The sequence below is a fragment of the Phascolarctos cinereus genome, unplaced genomic scaffold (genome assembly GCF_003287225.1).
Source record: "Phascolarctos cinereus isolate Bilbo 61053 unplaced genomic scaffold, phaCin_HiC Scaffold_5;HRSCAF=322, whole genome shotgun sequence".
NCBI classification, from domain to species: Eukaryota; Metazoa; Chordata; class Mammalia; order Diprotodontia; family Phascolarctidae; genus Phascolarctos; species Phascolarctos cinereus.
The window spans coordinates 9,268,769-9,291,238 of record NW_027555958.1 but is presented as its reverse complement, the minus strand read 5'-3'; the positions used below and the strand labels follow the sequence as shown (position 1 = coordinate 9,291,238).

General features: G+C 45.1%; 2 protein-coding genes across 2 annotated transcripts in view; both read right to left on the bottom strand.

The window, feature by feature from the left end:
* Positions 1-1,125: 1,125 nt before the first annotated feature.
* On the bottom strand, positions 1,126-3,031 carry PRLH (prolactin releasing hormone). The gene is made up of 2 exons (XM_020972091.2): positions 2,879-3,031; positions 1,126-1,375 (listed from the first exon to the last, which is right to left on the bottom strand). Exons 1-2 carry the CDS (start codon positions 2,976-2,978, stop codon positions 1,212-1,214), a joined length of 264 nt encoding a protein of 87 aa, XP_020827750.1. The 5' UTR covers positions 2,979-3,031; the 3' UTR covers positions 1,126-1,211.
* Positions 3,032-7,819: 4,788 nt separating this feature from the next.
* Positions 7,820-22,470, bottom strand: part of MLPH (melanophilin) — a 68,285-nt gene continuing 53,634 nt past the window's right edge. Inside the window, 4 exon segments of the mRNA XM_078154611.1 lie at positions 7,820-13,496; positions 14,750-14,850; positions 17,209-17,266; positions 19,739-19,807. Coding sequence (XP_078010737.1) covers positions 13,470-13,496; positions 14,750-14,850; positions 17,209-17,266; positions 19,739-19,807 — 255 coding nt within the window. The 3' untranslated portion in view covers positions 7,820-13,469.

The following is a 22,470-nucleotide window of genomic DNA, read 5'->3' as shown; positions in this document are numbered from 1 at the left end:
TCCCTTTCTTCTCCCTCTTCCTTTCCTTCTTTCTCCACTTTTGCCTCCATCAGCTGAGCACTAAAGAAATCAGCACTTCCCTCACCCCTCGTATTCCCATAGTTGACAGTCGGGGAATTGTCTTCCCGGAGGCTTTGTTCACTGAGGGAAGGCTGTGCAGCTCAAAGTCATGTCTAATGAAGCAGTTTGCTCAGAGAGACCCAGAAAGAGCTCTGAAAACCAAAAAGGGCCAACCAGGAGAGCCAGGAGTAAGGTGCCCGCCTGGGGAAAGGGAGTCGAGTCCCAAGGGAGGATGGGCACTAATCTAGGTCATTGAATCAGAGTCACCAAACTTAGGTTCAAATCCCTTCTCTGACACTATCCACATGACGTTGGGCAAGGCATTTCCCTCCTCTTGCCTCAGTTTCCTTGTATGTAAAACAAGGGGGTTGGGAGAGATAAGCTCTGAGGTTTCTTCCAGCTCTATAGTGTGTTCCTGTGATGCTGTAGATAGAGTGTTGTTTTCAAAGACCCTTATACCCCTTGACCTTTCCGGGTCAGATCCTAGCCGATTTGAATCTGCAGCTTTGCAGGTGTGGGGCGGGGGGAGGGGGGTGGTATTCGGTGCATCATTGTGTGTGTGGGGAATGCCCGGTGTGGAAACGCCCTTCACTGATGGAAACTGGTAACATCTGTAGCTCATCAGTCTGGAGTGTTACCTGGGGCGGTGAGAAATGAAGTGACTTGCTCAGTGTCGCGCAGTCATGTGCGTGTCAGAGGCAGGCTTTGAACCCGAGGCCTCCTGACTGTGTATGTAACAAAGCTCGGTTACATGCATTATCTCATTGGCTCTTCATAATAACCCGATCGATCAGCGTGCAGTAATTAAGCACCTACTGTGTGTCAGGCACCTCACAAGGTCCTGGGGATACACGTCTCCGTGAGGTTAATCACCCTGTGCGGTGGCTGCCACGGGCGTGATCCTCCTGGTCATACAGAGGACAAGACTGAAGCCCAGGTAGGGTAAGTAATTTATTGGCCACCCAGCTCTAAGTACTGGAGGTGGAATTGGAACTTAGGTCATCACACAACGGTTTGGTTTATCTCAGTTCCAAGCACAGACACTGATTTAAGTAAGATCAAATATTTTTATTTGGTGAGAAAGAAACTAGCAAGTGGAAGAGAAGGGAGAGGGAGAGAAGGCATCCGGGCTTATTCTCAGCAGAAGCGTCTTAGTCGTCTTGGGCAGACTCATTACTTTCCTCCGTGGGGAAGCAAGGGTGATGCCGTCCATAGGCAGACCTCTGATAGCCCTCCGAGGTGGCCCTCCTTCGGCCAAAGCGGCCCACAGGTCTGATTCCTCGGCCCGTGTACCAGGAAGGGTCAATGTCAGGATCTGCAAGGGAAGAGGCAGGAGGCTGACGAGATGCAGTGGGCTGAGTATTCACCCTTCCGCCTACTGCCCTGCAGAGAAGAAAGGAGGAGCTGCCTAGCTGTGGAGTGAGATGGGACGTGCTTACCTCTGCTCAGTGATGAACCCCCGAGGGAATGTGGACGTGGAAGGGGTCGTGTTTGGGCATCCCGAGTGCTAGCCTCCCAGCTTCAGAGATTGCATGTAGCTCTAGAGCCCAAAGAAGCCTGAAAGGTCAGCTAGTCCAGCCCCTCATTCTACAGACGAGGAAACTGAGGCCCAGGGAAGTGCTCAAGGTCACACAATGAAGAAGGAGCTGAGCCACGGTCTGACTCCAGGTCCCCTGACTCCAAATCCATCCCTCATTCCCTCTGGGGCTCAGCTGCCTCATCTGTCAAATGAGGGGACTGGAGTCTTTGGGGTCCCTTCCTGCTGTGATTTTAGGCTTCTATATCTTGTGTGTGTGTGTGTGTGTGTGTGTGTGCGTGCGCGCATGCATGCGTGTGCATGCATGTCATTTCCTCCATTAGAACGTAAGCTCCTTGAGGGCAGGGACCATCTATGCCTTTCTTTGTATCCATCCCCAGTGCTTAGGACACTGCCTGCACACAGTAAGCACTTAATAAATGCTGACTGACTGACTATGAATCCGGGGGACCTGAGGTTGTAGAATGCCTCCTGCATAACGAGGTGAGGACATTTGGGAGCAAAGTATAGGACATGAAATCTGTCTTCATACTGAAAAATCACCAAGCATTTTCATGTGCACAGCTGCCTCTGAAGTGCTCTGTGGTGCTTCCTAGTGGCAGGGATTTGACCCTGCACTCCTGAAGGCCATGCTGTTGGACCATGAGGTCTGTCTGGTCCTAGCCAGCTGGGAAAGCTTTGAGCCCAGCTTGACTGAGTCTGGTCAGCGTCACCACCCAATGGCCTTCAGAGTGATGAGATCTGGGGCTGCTGCAAATCACAAAGACTGTGTTGTGGGATCTGTGTAGGTACCTCCACCCCAGTAACCAGGTTTCCTGGCCTTAATGCAAATGCACTAGCTGTGCATGTGTCTTTGGCAATGGCTGTAGCCTTGGTAATTTAGGGAAGAAGATGTCTGCACTTGGCCTCCAAACTGCAGGAGCCCTTTCCCCCTGTTACAGAGCTCCAAGGACTCATGGTGAATAAATGTGTTGAGTTGGGCTAACAAGTATCCAGAGAGAAGACAGCTCCCTAAACTCAGCTTGTCTTCTTTCCTCACTCTGCCAACTGAACCAAGTTTTCCTCTTTTTCTTCATCTATAGAAATGGTGAAGAACCAGCATGGTGGGGGGAGGGCTTTCAGTGAACCCATAATGATAGCATCAGTTTAGAGCTGGAAGAGGTCAGAAGACCAGAGGATTGTAGGTTTAAAGTTGGAAGGAATCCAGGGCTTTTTGGTGGGTGTCTTGGAGAAAGGTGTGGAGGTAGTTTGGGCTATATTGTGTAGCAAATGGGTACTCACTCCTGATCTCCACTGAGTGGTCATGGAGCCGGCATTCAGCCTTCGGCAGGGCCAGGCAGGTCAGCAGCAGGTACATGAGGCAGATTGGGACAAGTTTCATTGTGTTGAATTCTGCCGGCAATCAGCTCAGTCCAGAACTCCGAGAGATGTACACCTTACCTGTGGGTGAAGAAAGCCAGAGGACTTGAGGGAGGGGGCTTAGAATATTTCTGGCAGCTCTGATCACAGGGCTTAGAGGCTGTTAGGCCACTGCCCCCTCCCCCATCTTGCAGAAGAGGAAACTGAGGCTCAGAAAAAGAGTTACTTGTTAAAGGTGACACAGGTAGAACTGGGCAGCCAGGATTTGACTCCAGCCCACTGACTCCAAAACAAATGTTCTTTCCCATTTCCTGAGTTGCCTCCCCAAACTGATGATGTGAAGGGGCGGGGGAGAGCGCCCACATTTGCTACTGTTGCAGGCTCCAATAGATAGAGAGAGATAGTAGTGCTCAAGACAGAGTGTTGGACATGGATCACAAGACACTTTCTGAAAACTTGCTTCTGACACTCTGACTGCTCTCAGGGCACTTTTCCTTATCTTTAAAATGGTGATGACAATACCCATAGTACCTGCCTCAGAGGGCTTTTTAGCACTAATCAAATGAGATCTGTCTGGAAAATACTTTGCAAACCTTAAAGAGACACAGAGGTGCCAGCCATCATTAGGGGATGCTGCTGCTTACTTGACTGAGATAACATCTTAACATCAGCATTGAAGCCCTGTTTTTCTATCAGCTCTCATTATTCTTCAGCCCACAAAGATTCTCAAACCCCTGGGAGGCAGCTGGGGCATGGTGCTGACGGGCCATGGGACCATGGACAGGTCACTTCATCGGTCACTCCATGCTCTCTGTGTGTCTCTGTGTCTTTCTGTGTCTCTTCCCTGTCTTGCCGTGTCTCTACACGTCTCTCTTTGCATTGTTTTTCACAATCTTTGTCTCTCCACATCCATCTCTCTTCTTTCTCCTCTATCTATGTCTCTATGCAGCTTTGTCCCTCCTTATCTCTCTCTGTCTTTTTGTCTCTGTCTTTTTTCTGGCTCTCCTCTGTCCTTCTCTCGCTCTCTCTGCCTCTATACATACATTCATTGAATATAATATAAATATATGTAAAATATACTTATGAATATCAAAATGTAAATCACAAGCATGTTCTCAGGTCATTCAAACAGCTGAATATAGAATCACAGATCATTGTCTGGAAAAAGTCACTTGTCACTATTCTCAAACAACAAGACAAAGCAGATTATTATCATCATTGGAAACATGGGAGAGTGGAGAAATCACCTGTATTTCCATTGGATGATAGGCATAGATTACAGTACCTCTCAGAAAGAACATAGCCGGAGAGGTCAACAGAAGACCAATGGGGCCAAGGGGAAATGGTGCAGGTCCTCAGACCTGGGTTTGAATCCCACCTCTGACACCAGCTATGTGGCTATGGATCCAGTCCTTGAGCCCCCTCTGAGCCTCAGATTTCTCCTCTGTAAAATGAGGGATGCTAACATCTTCTTCCAAGTGTAATTATCAGAATCAAAGAAGACATCTGTGTCCCCCCAGCATCTTACAAATGTAAGCACTTAATAAATATTTGTTGAATTGGATTCGTTTGCTGAATGTCAGAGGAGAGGATGAAATGATTTAATTAATAGGTAGCCATGACTTCTCACACAAAGCGCAGTGTTTTTTTCCCACTGTATCACTTAACTAAAGGAAGTTAATAGGCTAAACTGAAGAGATTAAAAATAAGTGATATTTAACATAAATGCAACAGAAGAAATTTGTGAGTTAATTTTAAAAGCTTTGAAATATATAAGTTATAAAAACTTTTGAAGAACAAGCACCCACAATCCTCTGCTGACCACCTCATCTCTTACCACTCTTGGTTTTCAGTATTCAATGAGCTTCTCTGATCTCTGCAGGTGGCAGGATCAGGAATATTAGATTTTGAGGTGCAAGAGGTTGGAAGGCAGGAAGACCTGAGTTTAGATCCTGACTCAGACACTTACTAGCTCAAGCAAGTCACTTTACCTCTAGCAGACTCAGTTTCCTTATCTATAAAGTTGGGATAATAATAGCACCCACCACATAACACATTGTTGGGAAAATCAAGTGAGATGCTATATGTAAGAAAATTTGGAAATCTTAAAGTACTATAGAAAGGCTAGCAATAATAACATTAAAATAATCTAACCAAAGCCGGGAAAATCAGAAGACCTTTCAGAAACTTTACCCCTTTTCCCATGAGACAAACCCATTGGAAAGTGTATCCTGCATAATGACCACAAGTGATGGTGTAGCCCTAGTGGAGAAATCACGGCAGGATGCAGAGCAGAGCAATCTCCTCATGTTATCTCTGCCTTCTTCCTCCCTCACTCCCTTATTCCCAACCACAGCTAGCACCCATTGCAGCTCCAGAGAGAGCCTCAGAGGACCTAGGCTGTTGAAGGGCAGTAGATGCCCATTTCCTTCACCCTGCTCAGATCTCCCCAATGTCCATAGCCCCATTTGGGTAGAGTATACTTACTGTGTCGCTCAGGAAAGGAAGGAGCTTAGCTTCTGGGGCAGGTGCTGCTGCTGGGGTTTGAGTCCCAAGCTGAACTGGTATTCCTGGGACCCCTCTTCTTATATCCTTCTTCACTGATTAGGTCATCAGCATGTACAGCCTCTCTCCAACCAAATGTCGTCACTCCCCCTCCCTAATCTCATTAGGAGAGATGCACTAAAGAGGTGAGGATTTGGTTTTTTTGAATCACCAGGGATATAATTTGATACCCCCAAATTTTCACTGAGACTTAATAGCCTTTAAGAAGGTTAACTTTGCTTCATGTGTATGGTCATTGGTGCCCCCAGGAAATGAAGCATTCTCATCCTAGCACTCACCTCCTCCAAGATCCATTATCCTTAGAGTTCAAAGGCAAATCGATATCTATGACTGTTGCCCAGCAAGCCTTGTATACCATTGCAATGACTTTGCTATTTCTGTCTTCAAAAGATGAAGAAGCAGAAGAGTGCTATTCTAAACTGGATTCAATTAGACAAGGAGGAGATGATTGCTGAGAACAGACATGAAAGGAATTTTGGGAGGAAATGACCATTTAATCTTAGATTTCATGGTCTATGAGGATATAGACAGACACCCAGCCTTGATTTTGGAAAAGGAGATTTCTAAAATGTCAGATGAAAGAAAGGTAGGATCCCATGGCCATTCTTCAAGGCAAGTTGGCTCAGGAGGAATGGAATGGTCTTAAGAATAGAACTGGGACAATCCAAACATAAATGGTTCCCAAGAAGAAGAAAAAGGGAAATAACTGAGGAGAGCAATGTGGCTGCACAGGGAACTTGTTGGCTGACTTTCAAAAGCCACAGGCAGGAGGTAGAAGCAAAGGCTGGCCACTGAGGATGAGAGCAGAAGAGGGAAGTGGTACTGCAAGACCATTAGGAGTGGGAGAATCCAGAACAAGCTCATGGCTTGCAGTGGATTTCAAGTATTGGCTTTTATTGGCTATGTAGAGACAAGGGAAAAACCCATATGTCCCATTTCCTGAGCTGCCTCCCCAAACTGATGATGTGAAAGTGAATGAGAGAGAGAGAGAGAGAGAGAGAGAGAGAGAGAGAGAGAGAGAGAGAGAGAGAGAGAGACAGAGAGAGAGAGAGAGAGAGAGACAGAGAGAGAGAGAGAGAGAGAGAGAGAGAGAAAGAAAGAGAGAGAAAGAGGAGAGATGGAGATAAATGGGATAGGACCATTGCTTGGGAGTGACTAGCAATGATGATAATGGATGTAAGGGAGAAGGGAGAATCATTCAACTCTTATTTTGATTTTTTGAGACTGATAGAAAGGGGAAGGGGAGTTCCCAAATTGAAGGCTAGGATAAAGGAGACGGTAAGAAGGTCCTTAGCTGCCCTCAGGCATTTCAAGTCCTTAAGCCCAGAAATAGCTCAGGGCACTGCAAGAATCCATATATATGATTGCTGGGCTGAATTTAAGAATCTTTGGAAAAATAAGTGTGGAGAATGGGAGAGCTGATGAAGGACTAGGAAAGGGCAAATGTCTTGGTTTCTAAAAAGGGGAAGAAGGCGGATTCTTCACATTATTGACTGGTGGCCTTGACTTAAATGCCTGCTAGAATTCTAGAACATCATTAAAGACAGTGTGTGAGATCTTAGCAAGGGAAGTGGAAATCATTGCCAGCCAGAAGACCTGGGTTCAGATCCTGTCTCTGCTACTTATACATCCTGTTTACTTGAAAATATTTTTTCTTTTGAACCTTATCTTCAAACTAATACAATGATATCAATATATAAAGACAAAAAAGAAGATTGTATGAAAAATTGTGCACTTCTATATCTGTGAACACATATCTACTAGTAGAATGTAAGCCTCTTGAGGGCAAGCGCTATCTTACTTTCACATTTGTATCCCCAGCACTTAGCTCAGTATCTGGCTCATAGTAAGACCTTGGGCAAGTCAGTTAACCCACTCAGCATCTCAGCTTCTTCATCTCTAAGGAGGGTTGTGTAAGATGGCATCTAATGTCTCTTCTAGCCCTAAGTCTATGATCTTATGATTTCTTTTTTCACCAGATAGCAAAAATAGTTGAATTGGGGGAGAAATTAGGTCCATGCAAGGTTTCAGAAGATGGGATAGTCTGACCTTTGCTCCCAAGAGATTTGAGTGGGAAGCATTGGCCAGGGAGAGGAGTTACATGGTGATTGGACCTTTGGGGTGACAGCAGCACCACCAGGTGGTGTGCTCTGGCAGAATGTCATAAGGTGAGGTGCAGAGAGAGGGGGAAAGTGGTGGTGGACCTTCCCAAGGAGAAAGTACATCCCTCTGAGAAGAAAGTGTTCCCTTTCATGCCCATTTTTCCCCTCCCCCAGAACACTCTGGGAACAAAGAGAATTCTGAGTATAACTTTTATTATCCCTATTTTACAGAGTAGGAAACTGATGCTTATGAAGTAGAATAAATTGACCATGATTACATAGCTGTTGTTAGAGCTGGGATTTGAATCCAGGTCTTTCTGACCCCAAGTCCATGATTTTCCAGTACGCTGTGGCAATTCTCACTTCTTGGGTACGATTCCCAGATCCTGGAAGTCCTTAGTTACCTTATCAAAGTGTCCACTAGGGGTGGTGATGATCAACCCCATACAGTTCTTTCTAGCTTGTGGAGCTCTTCCTTGGCTATAGCTGGTAGAGCCCTAAACCAGTCAGGGATTACATAGAAAATGTTAAGAAAAATGCTATGTGGTCTTTGAGAGCTAGTGTGGTGTGGAAAGAAAGAACTAGATATGGAGTTAGAAGAGGTGGGCTCGAATGTGAATGGGGATTTAAAGGATGGATGGGAATTCATCAGATGAAGAGGATGGAAAAGGGTTTTCATAGCATAGAGAACTATATGAGTAAAAGCACAAGGTGGGAATGTGCTAGGGATGTTTTGAGGACACAAAGTAGTCTGGAGCAGAGAGGGCAACAAAGAGAGAAGAAAAGGATCAAGAAGCTAGGGTGGTGTGAGATTGTGAAGGATATTGAATGCCAGACTATTCATTTTCCTTTGTTTTTCATTAGTGGTAGTGGGAAGAAACATGGAATTGGCCTGGAGAGGCTCTGCTCAGCTACCCTGAACCTTCAGGTGCCACCTGGACATGGAGGAACAATGAAGAACTGCTAACTATTCCATCACATGGGCAATATGGTACAGCAAATGGGTGCAGCTTAAGGCAAAGGAAGGGGACCTTGGATGCGAAGGGCGAACCATCTACCTCAGGGCCATGGCATCCAGAATGCCCCCAGGGACTTTGAGGTCTGAGCCATCATGTGCCAGACTGCCAAAGGAAGCTCCCTGAAGCACAGTCTGCTCTTGCCCATGAAGTGCTGCTGGCTCCCTATTGCTCTAGGATCAAATACAAATTCTCCTTGCTGTTTAAAGCCCTTCACAATCTGCTTCCCTTGAGTTTTCTGGCCTTAGACGTTGCCCAGAGGATCACGACATCAGAGCTAGAAGGTCATCAGTCCAGCTCGCTCCTTTTACAGTCAATCAGTCAACATTTATTAAGCACCTACTATGTGCTAGGTACTGTGCTAAGTGCTGGGGATACAAGAAGAGGCAAAAGACAGTCCCTGCCCTCAAGGAGCCCGCACTGTGGTGGATGGGGAGACTGAAGAAGGTAAAGTGCCTCCAGCACCATAGAGGCAGAGGTGGCAGCAGACGATGCTTGCAATTTGTCCTTTGTTTTATTTTTTGAGTGAGGTCGATTTCTTTGCCAATTGAATGGTAACAGGCTTGGTGTTTTGCAAGGAATGCTGGACCTATGGGCTACAAAAGCCCTGGGTTCGAATCTTGGTTCTGATATTTCCTAGCTTGGCATTTCCCACCCTGCTTGTGCCTTTTGTTAACCCTACCTTCAAGATCAGCTCATGTGATCCCCTCCAAGAAGCCTTTCCTGACCCCTCCCCAGTTGTTGCTTCCCCATTTTGATTCATTGAGTAAACAGCAAAGATGTGAGCATGTCCCATATTTACCCACCTGTGGCCTCCTTGTACCCTGTGCCCATCTCTCTGGCCCAGTAGAGGAAAGCACCTTGAAGGTAGGGATGGCAGAGACAAGGCACACAGTGAAAAGAGCACTGGGTGTGTAATCAAGGGATTGTAGACCTTAGAGACCGTGGAGCCCAAAGTCCTCATTTCACAGATGGGGAAACTGAGGAACAGAGAGAGACTTGTCGAGGCTCACTCTGACAGCAAGTGACAGAGCTGGGCTTCACGCCCAGGGGACTGAAGACTACAGTCCCCAGTAAGACCACTGATCCAAAGTTTTCTTCCAGAGGGTGGGTTAGGGCCTTGTGGGCACACACTCCCAAGGGGCTAGAATACAGACAACTTCAGGGAACCTGCAAAACTGCACCTAAGCTGAACTTTGAAGGGAACTAGGGATCTTTAATGTTAGGGGGCAGAGTGGCTAGAGTGTAGGATTAGGGAGATATGAGTTCAAATCCTGACGTAAACTTTTCCTAGCCGTAGATAACTTCTTTCAGTCTCAGTTTTCTCATCTGTAAAATGGGGATACGAGTACCTACCTCACAGGGTTGTTGTGAGATAAAATACTAAAGTTTTTTGCAAATCTTTATTTTTTTTGGCTAGGCAATGGGGTTAAGTGACTTGCCCAAGGTCATATAGCTAGTAAGTGTTAATGTGTCTGAAGCTTAATTTGAACTCCTGAATCCAGGGCTGGTGCTCTACCCACTGTGCCACCTAGCTGCCCCTACAAATCTTAAAGTCCTCTATAAATGCTAGCTCTTATCGTTGTGGTTGTTATCCTGAAAGGGAGATGTGAGCAGGGTGTGCATTTCAGGAATGGGGCTGAGCCAGTGAAAACCCCAAATGGGATCATGAAGAGTCTGAAATAGACAACAACAAAGTTTAAGGTGACCTTTTGTGACTCTCCTCCTTCAGAACTTTCAGTGGCTCCCTATTGCCTCTTGGATAAAATATATCTTCCCCCCATCTTGTTTGGCATTCAATGAACTTCCCATTTGGGGCTTTCTTGGCAAAGATACTTGAGTGATTTGCCATTTCTTTCTCCAGATTATTTTACAGAGGAGGAAATTGAGGCAAATGGGGTTAAGTGACTTGCCCAGGGTCACATAGCTAGTGCCAGTCTGAGGTTAGATTTGAACTCAGAAGATGAGTGAGTCTTCCTGATTTTAGGCTCTATGCGCTATGGCGGCACCTAGCTGCCCTGTCTTCTTAGGACACTTGTTTTGAAGGCTCTATTGGGATGGGCAGGGGGTTGTGGCCAGGACAGCATAGGAAGATCACCTTTCCAGCCAGAAAGATCTGGGCTCAAGCCCCTTTTTGGACACATACTGGCTTTGTGATCCTGGTTAAGCTGTTGAATCTTTCGGCACCTCAGGAAACTGGGAACAAATTGCCAGTGACTTTTTATCTGGAGTCAGTGGAAGAATTTCCCATACTAGGAGTTACCCGCAATGACGCAGTCACAAATTTGGACCAAAAAAATTGGAAGGGGGCTAATGACAGCTAAGACTGCAGTTAGGAAGCGATTAGAATTTCTGGGTAAGAGATGAAGTTCTCAACATTGAATTCCACATCTAAGACCTGAGCTCTAATCCAGGCTTTGTCTCGTACTATCTTTGTGACCTTGGGCAGGTACTTTCTTCCTCTAGGCCTCAGATTCCTTCTTTGAGAAATGAAGGATTGGATCACCTGAGGGACTGCTAAGACTCCTTCTCCCTTGGAGTTCCTTTCATCCCTTGATGGCAGAAGCGAGTGCAGAGTCAGAGGGGAAAGAGGCTGCAGTGTGAGTCACAGGGCATCTTCTGCCATTTCTGGACAAATCACAGTTGTTATAAACTGAAGGGCTTGGACCCGATGGTCTCTGAGGCTCCTTCCAGTTACAGATTCAAGAGCCTCTGTTGGTAGTTAAGAGAAGTAAACGATGGGCACCTTTGGGCTGGGACCAAGAACCCTTAAATATTTCTTAGCATGGCATTACCAGATCATTATCTGAAACAACTTCCTAGTTGGGGATTTGGGGTCTGAGCCATCTCTTCTGAAGTTCTCAGGGACAACTGGGTAGATGAGTGTGTCATGAAATTATGGGCCCAGCTGCTGGGGACGACTTGAGTCCCAGTGCTTGAGATGATGCTTCCTCTTCATTTCACTCTTATGCTAGGACAGGAACAGGGGTCCTGCCTGCCCTGGGCCTCAGTTCCCTCTTTATAAAATGGGGGAGTTGGACTCATCTAGAATTCCATGATCTCCTTAAGTGCCAGGCACTGGGCTGAATGCTGAGGATAGAAACACAAAGGCCAGCCAGGCCATGCCCTCCAGGATCTGTCATTACTGCATGACTGTTAGTGGATGCCTGTGAGACGCAAGCCACCAGCAAGGAGGCAAGTGGGGGCCACAAATTCTGTGCAGTGTTGGTTTGAAAGACCAAAGGTACGGGGGAGTTTTGAAGTAGGGCCAAAGGAGAACGGCCTTCGTCACTGCTGTAAGGTGCTTGTTATGTTAGTAAGTAACCCAATGGGCAATGGACAGAGGCAGCTTGCAGCACAATCCCAGAATGACTTGTATGTGGGGAGTTAGCTTAGACGTGTCATAAAGCGCATGCCTTTGAGTGACCAGCTAAGGAGGCAGGCCAGCCTCAGTAGCATGAGAGGAGAACAATGGCTAGCCCAAGTGTGACATGGCACCCCAAGCCACTGAAGAGATCAGGTGGGGCACTTTCTCTACAGTGAGAGGTCTATGGAGAAAAGAAAATCAGTGCAGAGAATGAAAGCAAAGAGGAGCTTATGATTAGTATTGGTGGAAGTAGCACAGCTAAGGTGCTAGACAGGGACTCAGGAGGTCAAATTCTGCCTCATCTGCTTGCTAGGTGTGTGATTCTGGGTAAGTCTCTCACCATTCTGGGCCTCAGTTTCTTTATTTGTAAAATGGGAATAATAGTTGCCCCTCCTTTTAGGGTTATTGTGAGGGTCAAATGAGGTGTCTATAAAGTGCTTTTCAAGCCTTAAAAAGTGGCTATATAAGTGTGAACTATTATTATGAGCAGTAGCAATATTAGTAGTAGTATCCATGCCAATAAAATTAGAGATTCACTGAAACATCAAGTTAAAGTGAATCTATGTTTCTCTCCCTCTCTTTCTCTCTCTCCTTCCTTTTCTCTCCCTCCCTCCTCTCTCTTTTCCTGTCTTTGTCTCTCTGTCTCTCTCTGTGTCTCTCTCTGTCTCTGTCTCCCTTTTTCTCTCCCTCCCTCCCTCCTTCTCTCTCTTTTCCTCTCTGTCTCTCTCTCTCCCCTCCCCGTCTCTGTCTGTCTGTCTCTCTCTGTATGTGTGTGTACACATGCACACATGCACGCGCACACACACATACACACACACACACATTTATATATGTTGATCTCCAGTGGCCATTTATACATTCTTTCTTTTCATTATGGTAGAAGCAACAATGGTTAGAAAAGCAATACAAGAAAGTGATCATCTAATAGGTATCTAAATGGGTCCCTTGAGGGTTGACATCCCCTTTTTAAGGGACCTAGATTTAAATCCCAGCTTTGCTACTTATTATTTGGGTGACCTTGGCAAATCACTTCCCTTCCTGGATGTTAGTATTTTCATGGGTAAAATGGAGGCATTGGATTACAAGTCTCTTCCTACTCTAAATCTATGATACTATGTTCCCATGAGCAGATGTTCCCGAAGGTCCCTCCTAGCTCTAAACTATGAGTCTATGGAATACAAATTCAGAGACATATCCAACTGGAAAGAAACACAGCATCAGGTAGCAAGTAGGTTGCCCTGATCTGGGAAGTGATGGGCCATGTAGTTCTATTCTTAAGTTCGCTCTGCAGAGGGTTGGAGGAAAAGCTGACAACAATTATTATCTTGAAGCTGGAATCCCATACAAGTGGTGTTTCCTCTTTTTTCCAAGAAAGAATTGAAGAGGGAGAAGAAAACAATGGCAGTGATAGTGGAGGAAACGTGAGTCATTCTTTATGTGACTTCCAAGGTTGAAGGTCTTCTTTAAGGCTGATGGGTCATCACAGGTTTCTGGGGAGTAGGCCAAAAAAAGAAATGCAAGCACACGTTAAAAACCGCTCAAATGAAATTCTGAGCCTGGGGGCACTTCCCTGCTGTTCTCATACGTAAGCCAAAACTGGCTGTTACATTATTAGTCAATTAAGCTCTCAGTGACTAGCATCCCCATTTGCCTTACCTATAATGATGATGATGATGATTCCCCCTTGCATCTCCCCCTCCCAATTAATGTAAAATCTTGTTTTTTCTATCTCCAAGACATCTCTCTCCAGTCCCCTTTTTTCCACTCATACAGCTGCCACCCTGATTCATCCCTCTTCACCTCTCAGTTAGATTACTGCAATGGCCTCTTAATTAGATCAGTAAGATCACCTCCGAGGACCAAAACCAGGTAAAGCACTTTGTTGACTTTAAATCACCACATAAATGCTAGTTATTACTACCATAATACTAACTATTATTATTGTTAGTCTTCCTGCATCCAACCATTCTTCTTCCAACTCATCCTTCATGTAGTTACCAAAGAGATTCTCCTAAAGTGCAGATGTGACCATGTCACTTCCTACTCAGCAAACTCTACTGGTTCCTTATCATACAAAGGAGTAAATATAAATTGCTCTGTTTGGTACTTGAAGCCCTTTATAACCTGGTCTTTCCCTACCTTTCTGGTCTTTTTTTTTCACTTCACTCCACTTCCCATAAGCTACAGAGCACCCACACTGCTCTGTCTGCTTGCTATTTCTCAAATGTGATGTTTCATCTCATGCCTACAGACATTTTCCCTTGCTGTCTCCATACCGGGAAGGCCCTCCTTCTTCACCTGTGCCTCTTGGAATCCCTGGCTTCCTTCAAGACTCAAGTCCCTCCAGCAGGCTTCTCCTAGTCTCTCTGCCACCCCACTCCCCATCCCCCAGCTGCTGGAGCCTTCTGCTCCAATGCTACCTTTCATCTTTTGGTATATATATCTTGTATATGTCTGTTTACATACATGGCATCTCTCCCATTTGAATGTAAGCTCCTTGAAGGCAGGGATTGTTTCTTCATTTGCTTGGTACCTCCAGCACTTAGCAAAGTGCCAAGCACCTAGTGTTTGCTAAATGCTTGTTGACTGATACTGAGTGTTCCATTTTTTCAACATTATCTGACCACCCTCTTCTTTGCCTTGGCTTGTCTTAAGACTAAGCTGGCCCAGATTATGGGTATTTAGCTGAAGACAATAGACTCACTGGGCTGAAGTATGAAGTTGAATGGGGTGAAAGTCTTACCGCAAAGATGTGATCCACCCTTCTGTTCTTCCCATTGGGATTTCTTTGGGTCAAGGACCCTCGGTAAGCTGATGCTCGGCTGAAAGGGCCATCAACTCTGTCTTCATGGGAAACAAAAGGTTTGATTTAATCACTTAGCTAGGCTCAAACTATCAAATATGACAGCAGTTTCCATGCTGGTCTCTAGAACAAGCCTCCCTAGATACTTCAAGCAAAGCAACCTCCCTTCCCCCTCAGCACCTTGGACAGTGGCCTCAGCTGCCTGAAAGCCCAATCATAACTTACAAGATTATATCAGAGGAATAATCAGTCTGTACTTTGTTTACTCCGGACTAAAGATTAATGTTCTCTTTCAACATCCATCCATCCATCCATCCATCCATCCAACATTTATTAAACTCTTATTTTGTGCCTAGGCTAGGTGCTGGAGAAAGACAAAAGCAAAATAAGAAGCTCATATTCTGGGGGCATACGGCCTTCAAACAGCTAAATAAATAAAACCTAATTTTTGGGAAAAGCACTAATAGTTTAGAGGATCATGAAAGGCCTCATGTTGAGGGTGGCATCTAAATTCAACACTGAAGGAAGCTAAAGATTCTGAGAGTTGGAGATGAGAAGGGAACATAATCCTGGCATAGGGGACAATCTATGCAAAGACATGGAGGTAGGAAATTTGATGTCCAGTTCAGGGATCGATTAGGCCAGTCTGACTGGGACACTGTGTGTGAGGAGAAGCCATGCAATAGAAGCCCAGACGGGCCTAGGAATCCTGGTCTGAGGAAATAAAGTTGGAAAAACCTAACCTCTTCCAAGATGTTTGGCATTCACATTACTCTGAGTACATACATGCATGTGGGTACACTCATACGTTTTTGCATACTCCCTGCCCCCCCCTCCACTTTGATGCTGCAGGGATCTGTCATTTCTTTGGAGTGGATGGATCTCCACCTCTACCAGAGCAGATCATGACCCCTCTGTGCATAGATGGCAGCTGTGGCCAACAAATCCCTCATCATAGAGGAGCCTGACTCATTTAATCTAGGCTACTCTTTGGCCCAGAGATGTAGAGTCCATCCCTAGAGCTTCACTGAAAGACTTTCCAGCCTGGTCAGGCCTGAAAGAGCTGGCTGTCCATGGGTGAAGCCTTTGAGGATTCCTCATCATTGGGATGAGGAATCTGAGTGAGCCTTCACGGACCCAGTCAGGATCAGGAATCAGGTGCTATAGCAACACCCTCCCTGTCTCAAATTCAGTTCCTTCTCACCCCGATCATCTGGGACCCTGATGAGATCCAGAAAATAAACCAGCAGGCTCCCTGAGCACCCTGAATGGAGCTCATCACATCCACACACCCTTCCTTCAGGCCCTCCCTTGGGGCCCATTTACTTGTTTCAATGAGCAGTTCTAACCACCTTGGTGGTCTGGTGGCCACGTCAGAGCAGATTAGAAGCAGCCGATTAGAAAGCTGCTGCCGGAGGCAGGCACGTGGACAGCAGGGAGGAGTGAAGGTAAAGGACAAGCCAAATTATCCAAAGCAGCTGGGAACACAAGAAGTGATGAGCAGCACTACAGGCCCCAAAGGCAGGTGGGGAGGTGGGGAGCATCGCTGAGCCGTGGCGGGCTCCTAACAATGACTTTGAAGTGCCAAGAAAATGATGTATTACATCCCCTGGGCTTTGAAGGAGGAAGATGAACACGTGACCGAGGCCAAAGCTCGAGGGATTCGGGCGAGGTTAGTACCAGGCTGTCCAAGGTAAAGGCCACTCCCTTGCTTTTCATGAACAAACTACAAACGTGGAAAAAGGTACGTGATGTGTCTCTTGCAAGCATGATATCTGGTGATTTGGTGGAACCGTTTTGGGGGGTTGGTTTTTGTTGTTGGAAACTCAGATCAATTGAAGGAGGCTTTTCATCCATTATGGCACAATAGAGAATCTCAGTTAGGTACTGGGGATACAAAGATAAAATGGAATGGCTCCTGCCCTCAAGGAGTTTACATTTTATTGAGGGGGGATACACTATGCCGCTATGCTGATATACTGGGCAAATACAAACGATATCCCAAGCAGTACAGAGTGACTTCAAGAGCACTGCCCAGTGGAGGGAGCGGGAATGAGGGCACTTTGAAGGCCTCCTTGGCCACTGTGGACAGAGTCCAGTGCATGGCAGCCACGAAGAGGCTGCATGACCAAGAAGTGTGTGTTGTGTTTAAAAGAAAATGGCCTTAGTTTTTAAAGGGGCAGACCCTTCACTTGAGAGTCTGGAGTGAGCAGTTTCTGGAGGGATTCAGCCTGTTGGGTTTTCCTTGTATCCACAACAAACATTCAACGGAAGCTGAATCTATTCACTTAACCCTTACAAGTCCCCACAATTTGCTTCTTTTCAATTCCCTAAATATTTATCTCTAAGGTCCCTGCCTCCTCTTGGCTCCCCCAGCAGGCAGACCTGATGATCCTTACCTTGAAGTCTGAGAGAATTATTGAATATTCTCCTCTGTACATGTGGCCTAGCCATTACCTATAAGAAAAAGAAGGCTTTTGGATTGAGTCTTTATTGAATCCTGAGGGTCAATTCTTCCTTTTGGAAGATTGAGAGGGGGGTGAGGGAAAAATCAGTGCTTGAAATATTAACAGATCTTCAGGTTCTGAAGCATATATGCTCACCCTGAAAATTTATCAATCAAAATGCTCTCCTGAGCTGGTAGAAGCTGGCTCCAATGTGCCCCTGCTTCTAGGTCTAAATCTATGATTCTATGAGTCAGAAAGACTCCTGTCTAGTCTCTGACTCATAAGATCATAGATCTCGGGCTGGGAGGGGCCTCAGGGCTCCTCTAATCCAACCTATGCATTTCACATATGAGGAAACTAAGGCCAGGGAGGTGAACTAAGGCTACACAAATGGGCAGATCTCTTCTTCTTTCAGTGCCTCAGTTTCCTCATCTGCCAAATAAGGGAATTGGGCCAGATAGCCTTCTAAGGTCCACTCCAGCTCTGAATCTACAGTCTATAATCAACTGAGACATTTAGCTAAGATCTTACCATGAAAACTCTATATTCCTGCCAATTAAGATTAACCACTGGGCCATAGGGTATTCAGGCCCTTCGGCAGGGGACGGTGGAGGAACCTGAAATTTCGAGATTTTTTCTGAAGGAGATAAGAGATAGTAAGTAGGAAGGACTGACATCTTGAGATGTCATTCGGTGGTCTGACTTCATGAGTTTGTCCTTGGCCTGATCTATGGAACCAGTCCAATCCTGGGTGTATAGTTGGAGATGAAAAGGAGGTGAAAAAATGAAGTAGAAAACCATCCATCTTTTCTAGTGCTGGCCATCCTTCTATCTATTACCCTCCCTTAGCTGAGTAGGGTGTACTCAACACAGTCATGGGTCAGGCTTTCTTCCTATTGTATCTCAACTTCAAGCACCACTTGGGTGGACCCAGCGGTGCCTTGAAGCCATGTCTATTCAGTCTTCAACCTGCTCAGACCATTCACCCAATGCCAGTTTGACTTTAAGCTGGTGAGGCTTTAAGCAGCAAGGGTAGAGGTTAGGCAGGCGATGAAAGCAGTTGTTAAGCATGGCTGGAGGGAGGAGGCCCCCCACACCAATGGTCTTTTTTTTTTAAAGACTCATTTGTGCATACAACAAATAATCAGTGTCAGAAGGGAAGAGACCCATCCATGTTACTTTGAACACCCTCCACTTTTAAATTCTTATTTTCAGTCTTTCTCAGTTGTGTCTGATTCTTCATGACCCCATTTGGGGTTTTCTTGGCAAAGATACTGGAGTGGTTTGCCTTTCCTTCTCCAGCTCATTTTACAGATGAGGAAACTGAGGCAAACAGGGTGAAGTGATTTGTCCAGTGTCACACAGCTAGCAAGTGTCTGAGGCTGGATTTGAACTTAGGTCTCCCTGATTCCAGGGCCAGGACTCTGTGCACTATGGCATCACCTAGCACCCTAATTCTTACTTGCATGTTGGTAATTTTTTTCCCCCGTTGAGTGTTTTTCTCCATCTCTTCCTGAATTGCTTTAATCAAGTGAAAATCTTTAATTAATCAGAAATATACAAAAGGTAAAAAAGGCAGTGTGGGAGGGGCACTAGAAAGAGAATTGAGTGTATGGCACAGAGGAATTAGAGTCAGATGACCTGGGTTCAAATCCCAACTCTGCTACTTGTTACTTGTGTAAACTTGGGCAAGTCTGCGCCTCAGTTTCCTCATTTATAAAATGAAGGATTTGTTTAGCTGGCTTCTAAACTTTCTCTTTTTTTTCTTTTTAGGCAATTGGGATTAAGTGACTTGCCCAGGGTCACACAGCTAGTAAGTGTCAAGTGTTTGGTCTGAGGACAGATTTGAACTCAGGTCCTCCTGACTTCAGGGCCAGTGCTCTATCCACTTCATCAACTTCTAAGCTTTCTTCCAGGACCAAATTAATAATCCTCCGTTTAGGTGACCCCCCCCATCCCAGCAAAGGTCTTTCCCTAAGTTGAACAGCTTATGAATACTATTCTTTCTTCCTACCCTTTGCAGGGGTGGGGGGACTATGGGTGGAAAATATTGCATACGTTGTCAGATACCATTAATGTGATTATTGGTTTTGTGGAATAGCTTTTCTTCCCTTTCTTTTAAAATCTTTGTTATTATATAATCTATATCAAATTGCTTGCTGTCTCAGGGAGAAGGAAGGGAAGGAAGGAGGGAGAGAATTTGGAATTCAGAATTTTTAAAAATGAATGTTAAAAATTGTTTCTTACATGTAATTGGGGGAAATAAAATATTATTAAAAATAATAAAATCTTCGTTGGAAGGGATGAGGGGGTGAGGGAGAAGGATGTATTTGGAAATAAAGACAGGAATAGAAACAAGGGTTTAAAAAGGACCTCTAAATCTGAATAGACCAATCCTATTTCATAACGATTGACGCTGAGCCTCTTTTTTTCCTTTCTCCTCTCCTTTTCTGGCTTCTTGGGGTGATGGGCGGTTACTCACTTTGTTTGCCCCAGAGAGTTCGGGATCTTCAACTCCGAGGCTGCTCTTGGGGGTCTGCAGGGGAAATATCTAAGAGTAAAGAAAGGAGACATCTCAGTGGCTCCCTCATGACACCCACATGACTCAGGTCCCCCCAGGTTGGATGGGGGAACTGATCCTCTCCCCATAGATGACCATGAATCTAGGTTCTCACTCCAGAGCTAAAGGGTCCTTAGAGGCCAACCCCTCATTTTACAGATGAGGAAACTGAGGCACAGAGGGGAAGAGGGCCACCCTTAGAGAGTTGGAATTTAAACCCCAAGATTCCAAATCTCCACTATCCTACCTTGTGACTTTCCATTAAAAAAATGAAGCAATGTCAGGTTGATAATAGAATTTTTGTCATTTTTGGGGGTCTAGGCCTGTGTGGAGATTGAGCACTCGCTAGTGTAGAAACTCCCATTCACTGAGGCAGATCAGCTACTCCTGGATTTGGAGTCAGGGACCTGAGTACAAGTCCTGCCTCTGCTGCGTCCTGCCTGTGTGATCGTGGGCAAATCAGCTAACCTGTCTGGGCCTCAGCTTCCTCATCTGTAAAATGAGGGGGTGGGTGTAGACAACCTGTAAGGCTCCTTCCAGCCCTAACTTTATGATGCTTGTATCCTGGTCACTCAACCAAGTCTGAGCCCGAGTTTCCTCAAGTATCAGTGAAGGGATTGGACTGGAGGGATGAGCTTCGAGGCCCCTTCTGGCTCTAAACTTAGGGTCCTCTATTCCAAATGCTGAGTCTTTTTCTGTTTTGTTTTTCCTTCATATGAAAGTTTTTAAAAATTAACAAAAACATATTTTCTTTCCTTCCCTCCTCCTTTCCATGGGGGTGGGAAACAAATGCTTTGCAACTAGTATGCACAGTTAAGCAAATACAATTCCTCAATGGCTGTGTTTTTAAAAAAGTTATCTCATTCTGCATCCTTCCATGCCTTGGCCAAAAGGTGCGCAGCATGCTTTACAACCAGCACTCTGAAATCACGGATGTCATTGTCCTCCTCGGAGTTCTTACAGCTTTCAGACTTACCTTTGCAGCATTGTTATTACTGTATAAATTTTTCTCCTGGTTCTGCTCATTTCATTCTGCAGCAGTTCATACAAGTCTTTCTTTCCATGTGTCTTTGAAATCATTTAGTTCCTCATTTCTTGTAGCACCATGCTATTATATAACAGTCATAGACCACAATTTATTCAACCATTCCCCTTTCTTTAGAAGGACAACTGGTGTGTGTGTGTGTTTGTATGTGTTGTGTGTATATGTGTACACACACACACACACACACACACATACACATTTAAGTTAAGTGACTTGCTCAGGGTCACACATCTAGGAGTGTTTGAGGTCAGATTTGAACTCAGGTCCTCCTGACTCCAGGGCTGATGTGCCACCTAGCTGCCCCCTATAATAAAGTAGTAATTATCAGAACAATTTGGTATTGGTTAAAAATAGGGAAGTTGATCAGCAGAACAGATTAGGTAAATACCATAGAGAACCCTAGTTTTAATAAACCCAAAGACCCCAGCTACTGGGGAAAGGACCCACTATTTGATCAAAACTGCTAGGGAAGGTAGTTGGCAGCATGGAAGAAGTTAGATTTATTATTAAGAATAACTAGCATTTATATAGCACTTGAAGGTTTGTGAAGTACGTTACAAATATTATCTCATTTCCTCCTCACAACAGTCACGCAAAGTAAGTGCTATTTTCTCTCCATTTTACAGATGTGGAAACTGAGGCTGAAGAAGGGTACATGGCTTGTGGAGGGTTGTCCAGCTCGTAAGTGTTGGTGCCTGGATTTGAGTTCTGGTGTTCCTGACTCCAGGCCCAGTGCTTTATCCACAGTGAATGCCTTGGAATTAGGGTTGTAACAGATTCCATTTCTAATCCTAATTCCTTTACACTAACACCTCACATCCCTTACATCAGAATGGGCTCCAAATGGGCCTGTGGCCTAGATACAAAAGGTCCTAGCACAAATAATTCGAGAAATATTGAAAGAATTTATGTATCAGGTGTTTGGATAGTAGCAAAGTTCATGACCAAACAAGGATTAATGAGGATCACAGAACATAAAATGGATAATTCTAATTACCAAAAATTAAAAAGATTTTGCACAAACAAATCCAATAAAGTTAAGATTAAAAGGGGAACAGGTGATTGGGAAGAATATTTGCATCAAATTTCTCTGGCAAAGGTCTCATTTCTAAGGAACTGATCCAAAAATTTAAAAATAAGAGCCATTCCCCAAGTCATAAACAGTCTAAAGATATGATAAGAGAGTTCTCAAGAGAAGAAACCAAGGCTGTCTATAGCTGTATTAAAAAAAACCACTCCAATTGCTAATAATTAGAGAAAAACCAAGTGAAAACCACTGTGAGGTTTCACCTCACACCTATCAGATTGGCAAAGACAATAAATGCCGGGAGGCCTGAGGGAAGATAGGCACATTGATGCACTGTTGGTGAAACTGTGAATTGATCCAGCCATTCTGGAAAGCAATGTGGAACCAGACACAAAAAGTGTGCCTTCTGACACAGCTATATGCTGTTAGGTCCATGACCAAAAGAGATCAAGAAAGAGGAAAAAGCCCAATATGTACGATAATACTAATAGTGGCTTTTTTTTTTTTGTAGTGGCGAAAGATCTAATAGTGAGTCTCCAGGATGCAGTATCACCAAGGGATATAGGAAAATAAAACCCCCAA

Bases quoted from the DNA above. Each gene is read 5' to 3' on its own strand.
- PRLH (XM_020972091.2), bottom strand. From the start codon at position 2,978: ATGAAACTTGTCCCAATCTGCCTCATGTACCTGCTGCTGACCTGCCTG. The intron at 1,376-2,878 runs GTGAGTACCCAT...CTTCCCTTGCAG, and splicing joins CCACTCAGTGGAGATCAGGA to ATCCTGACATTGACCCTTCC.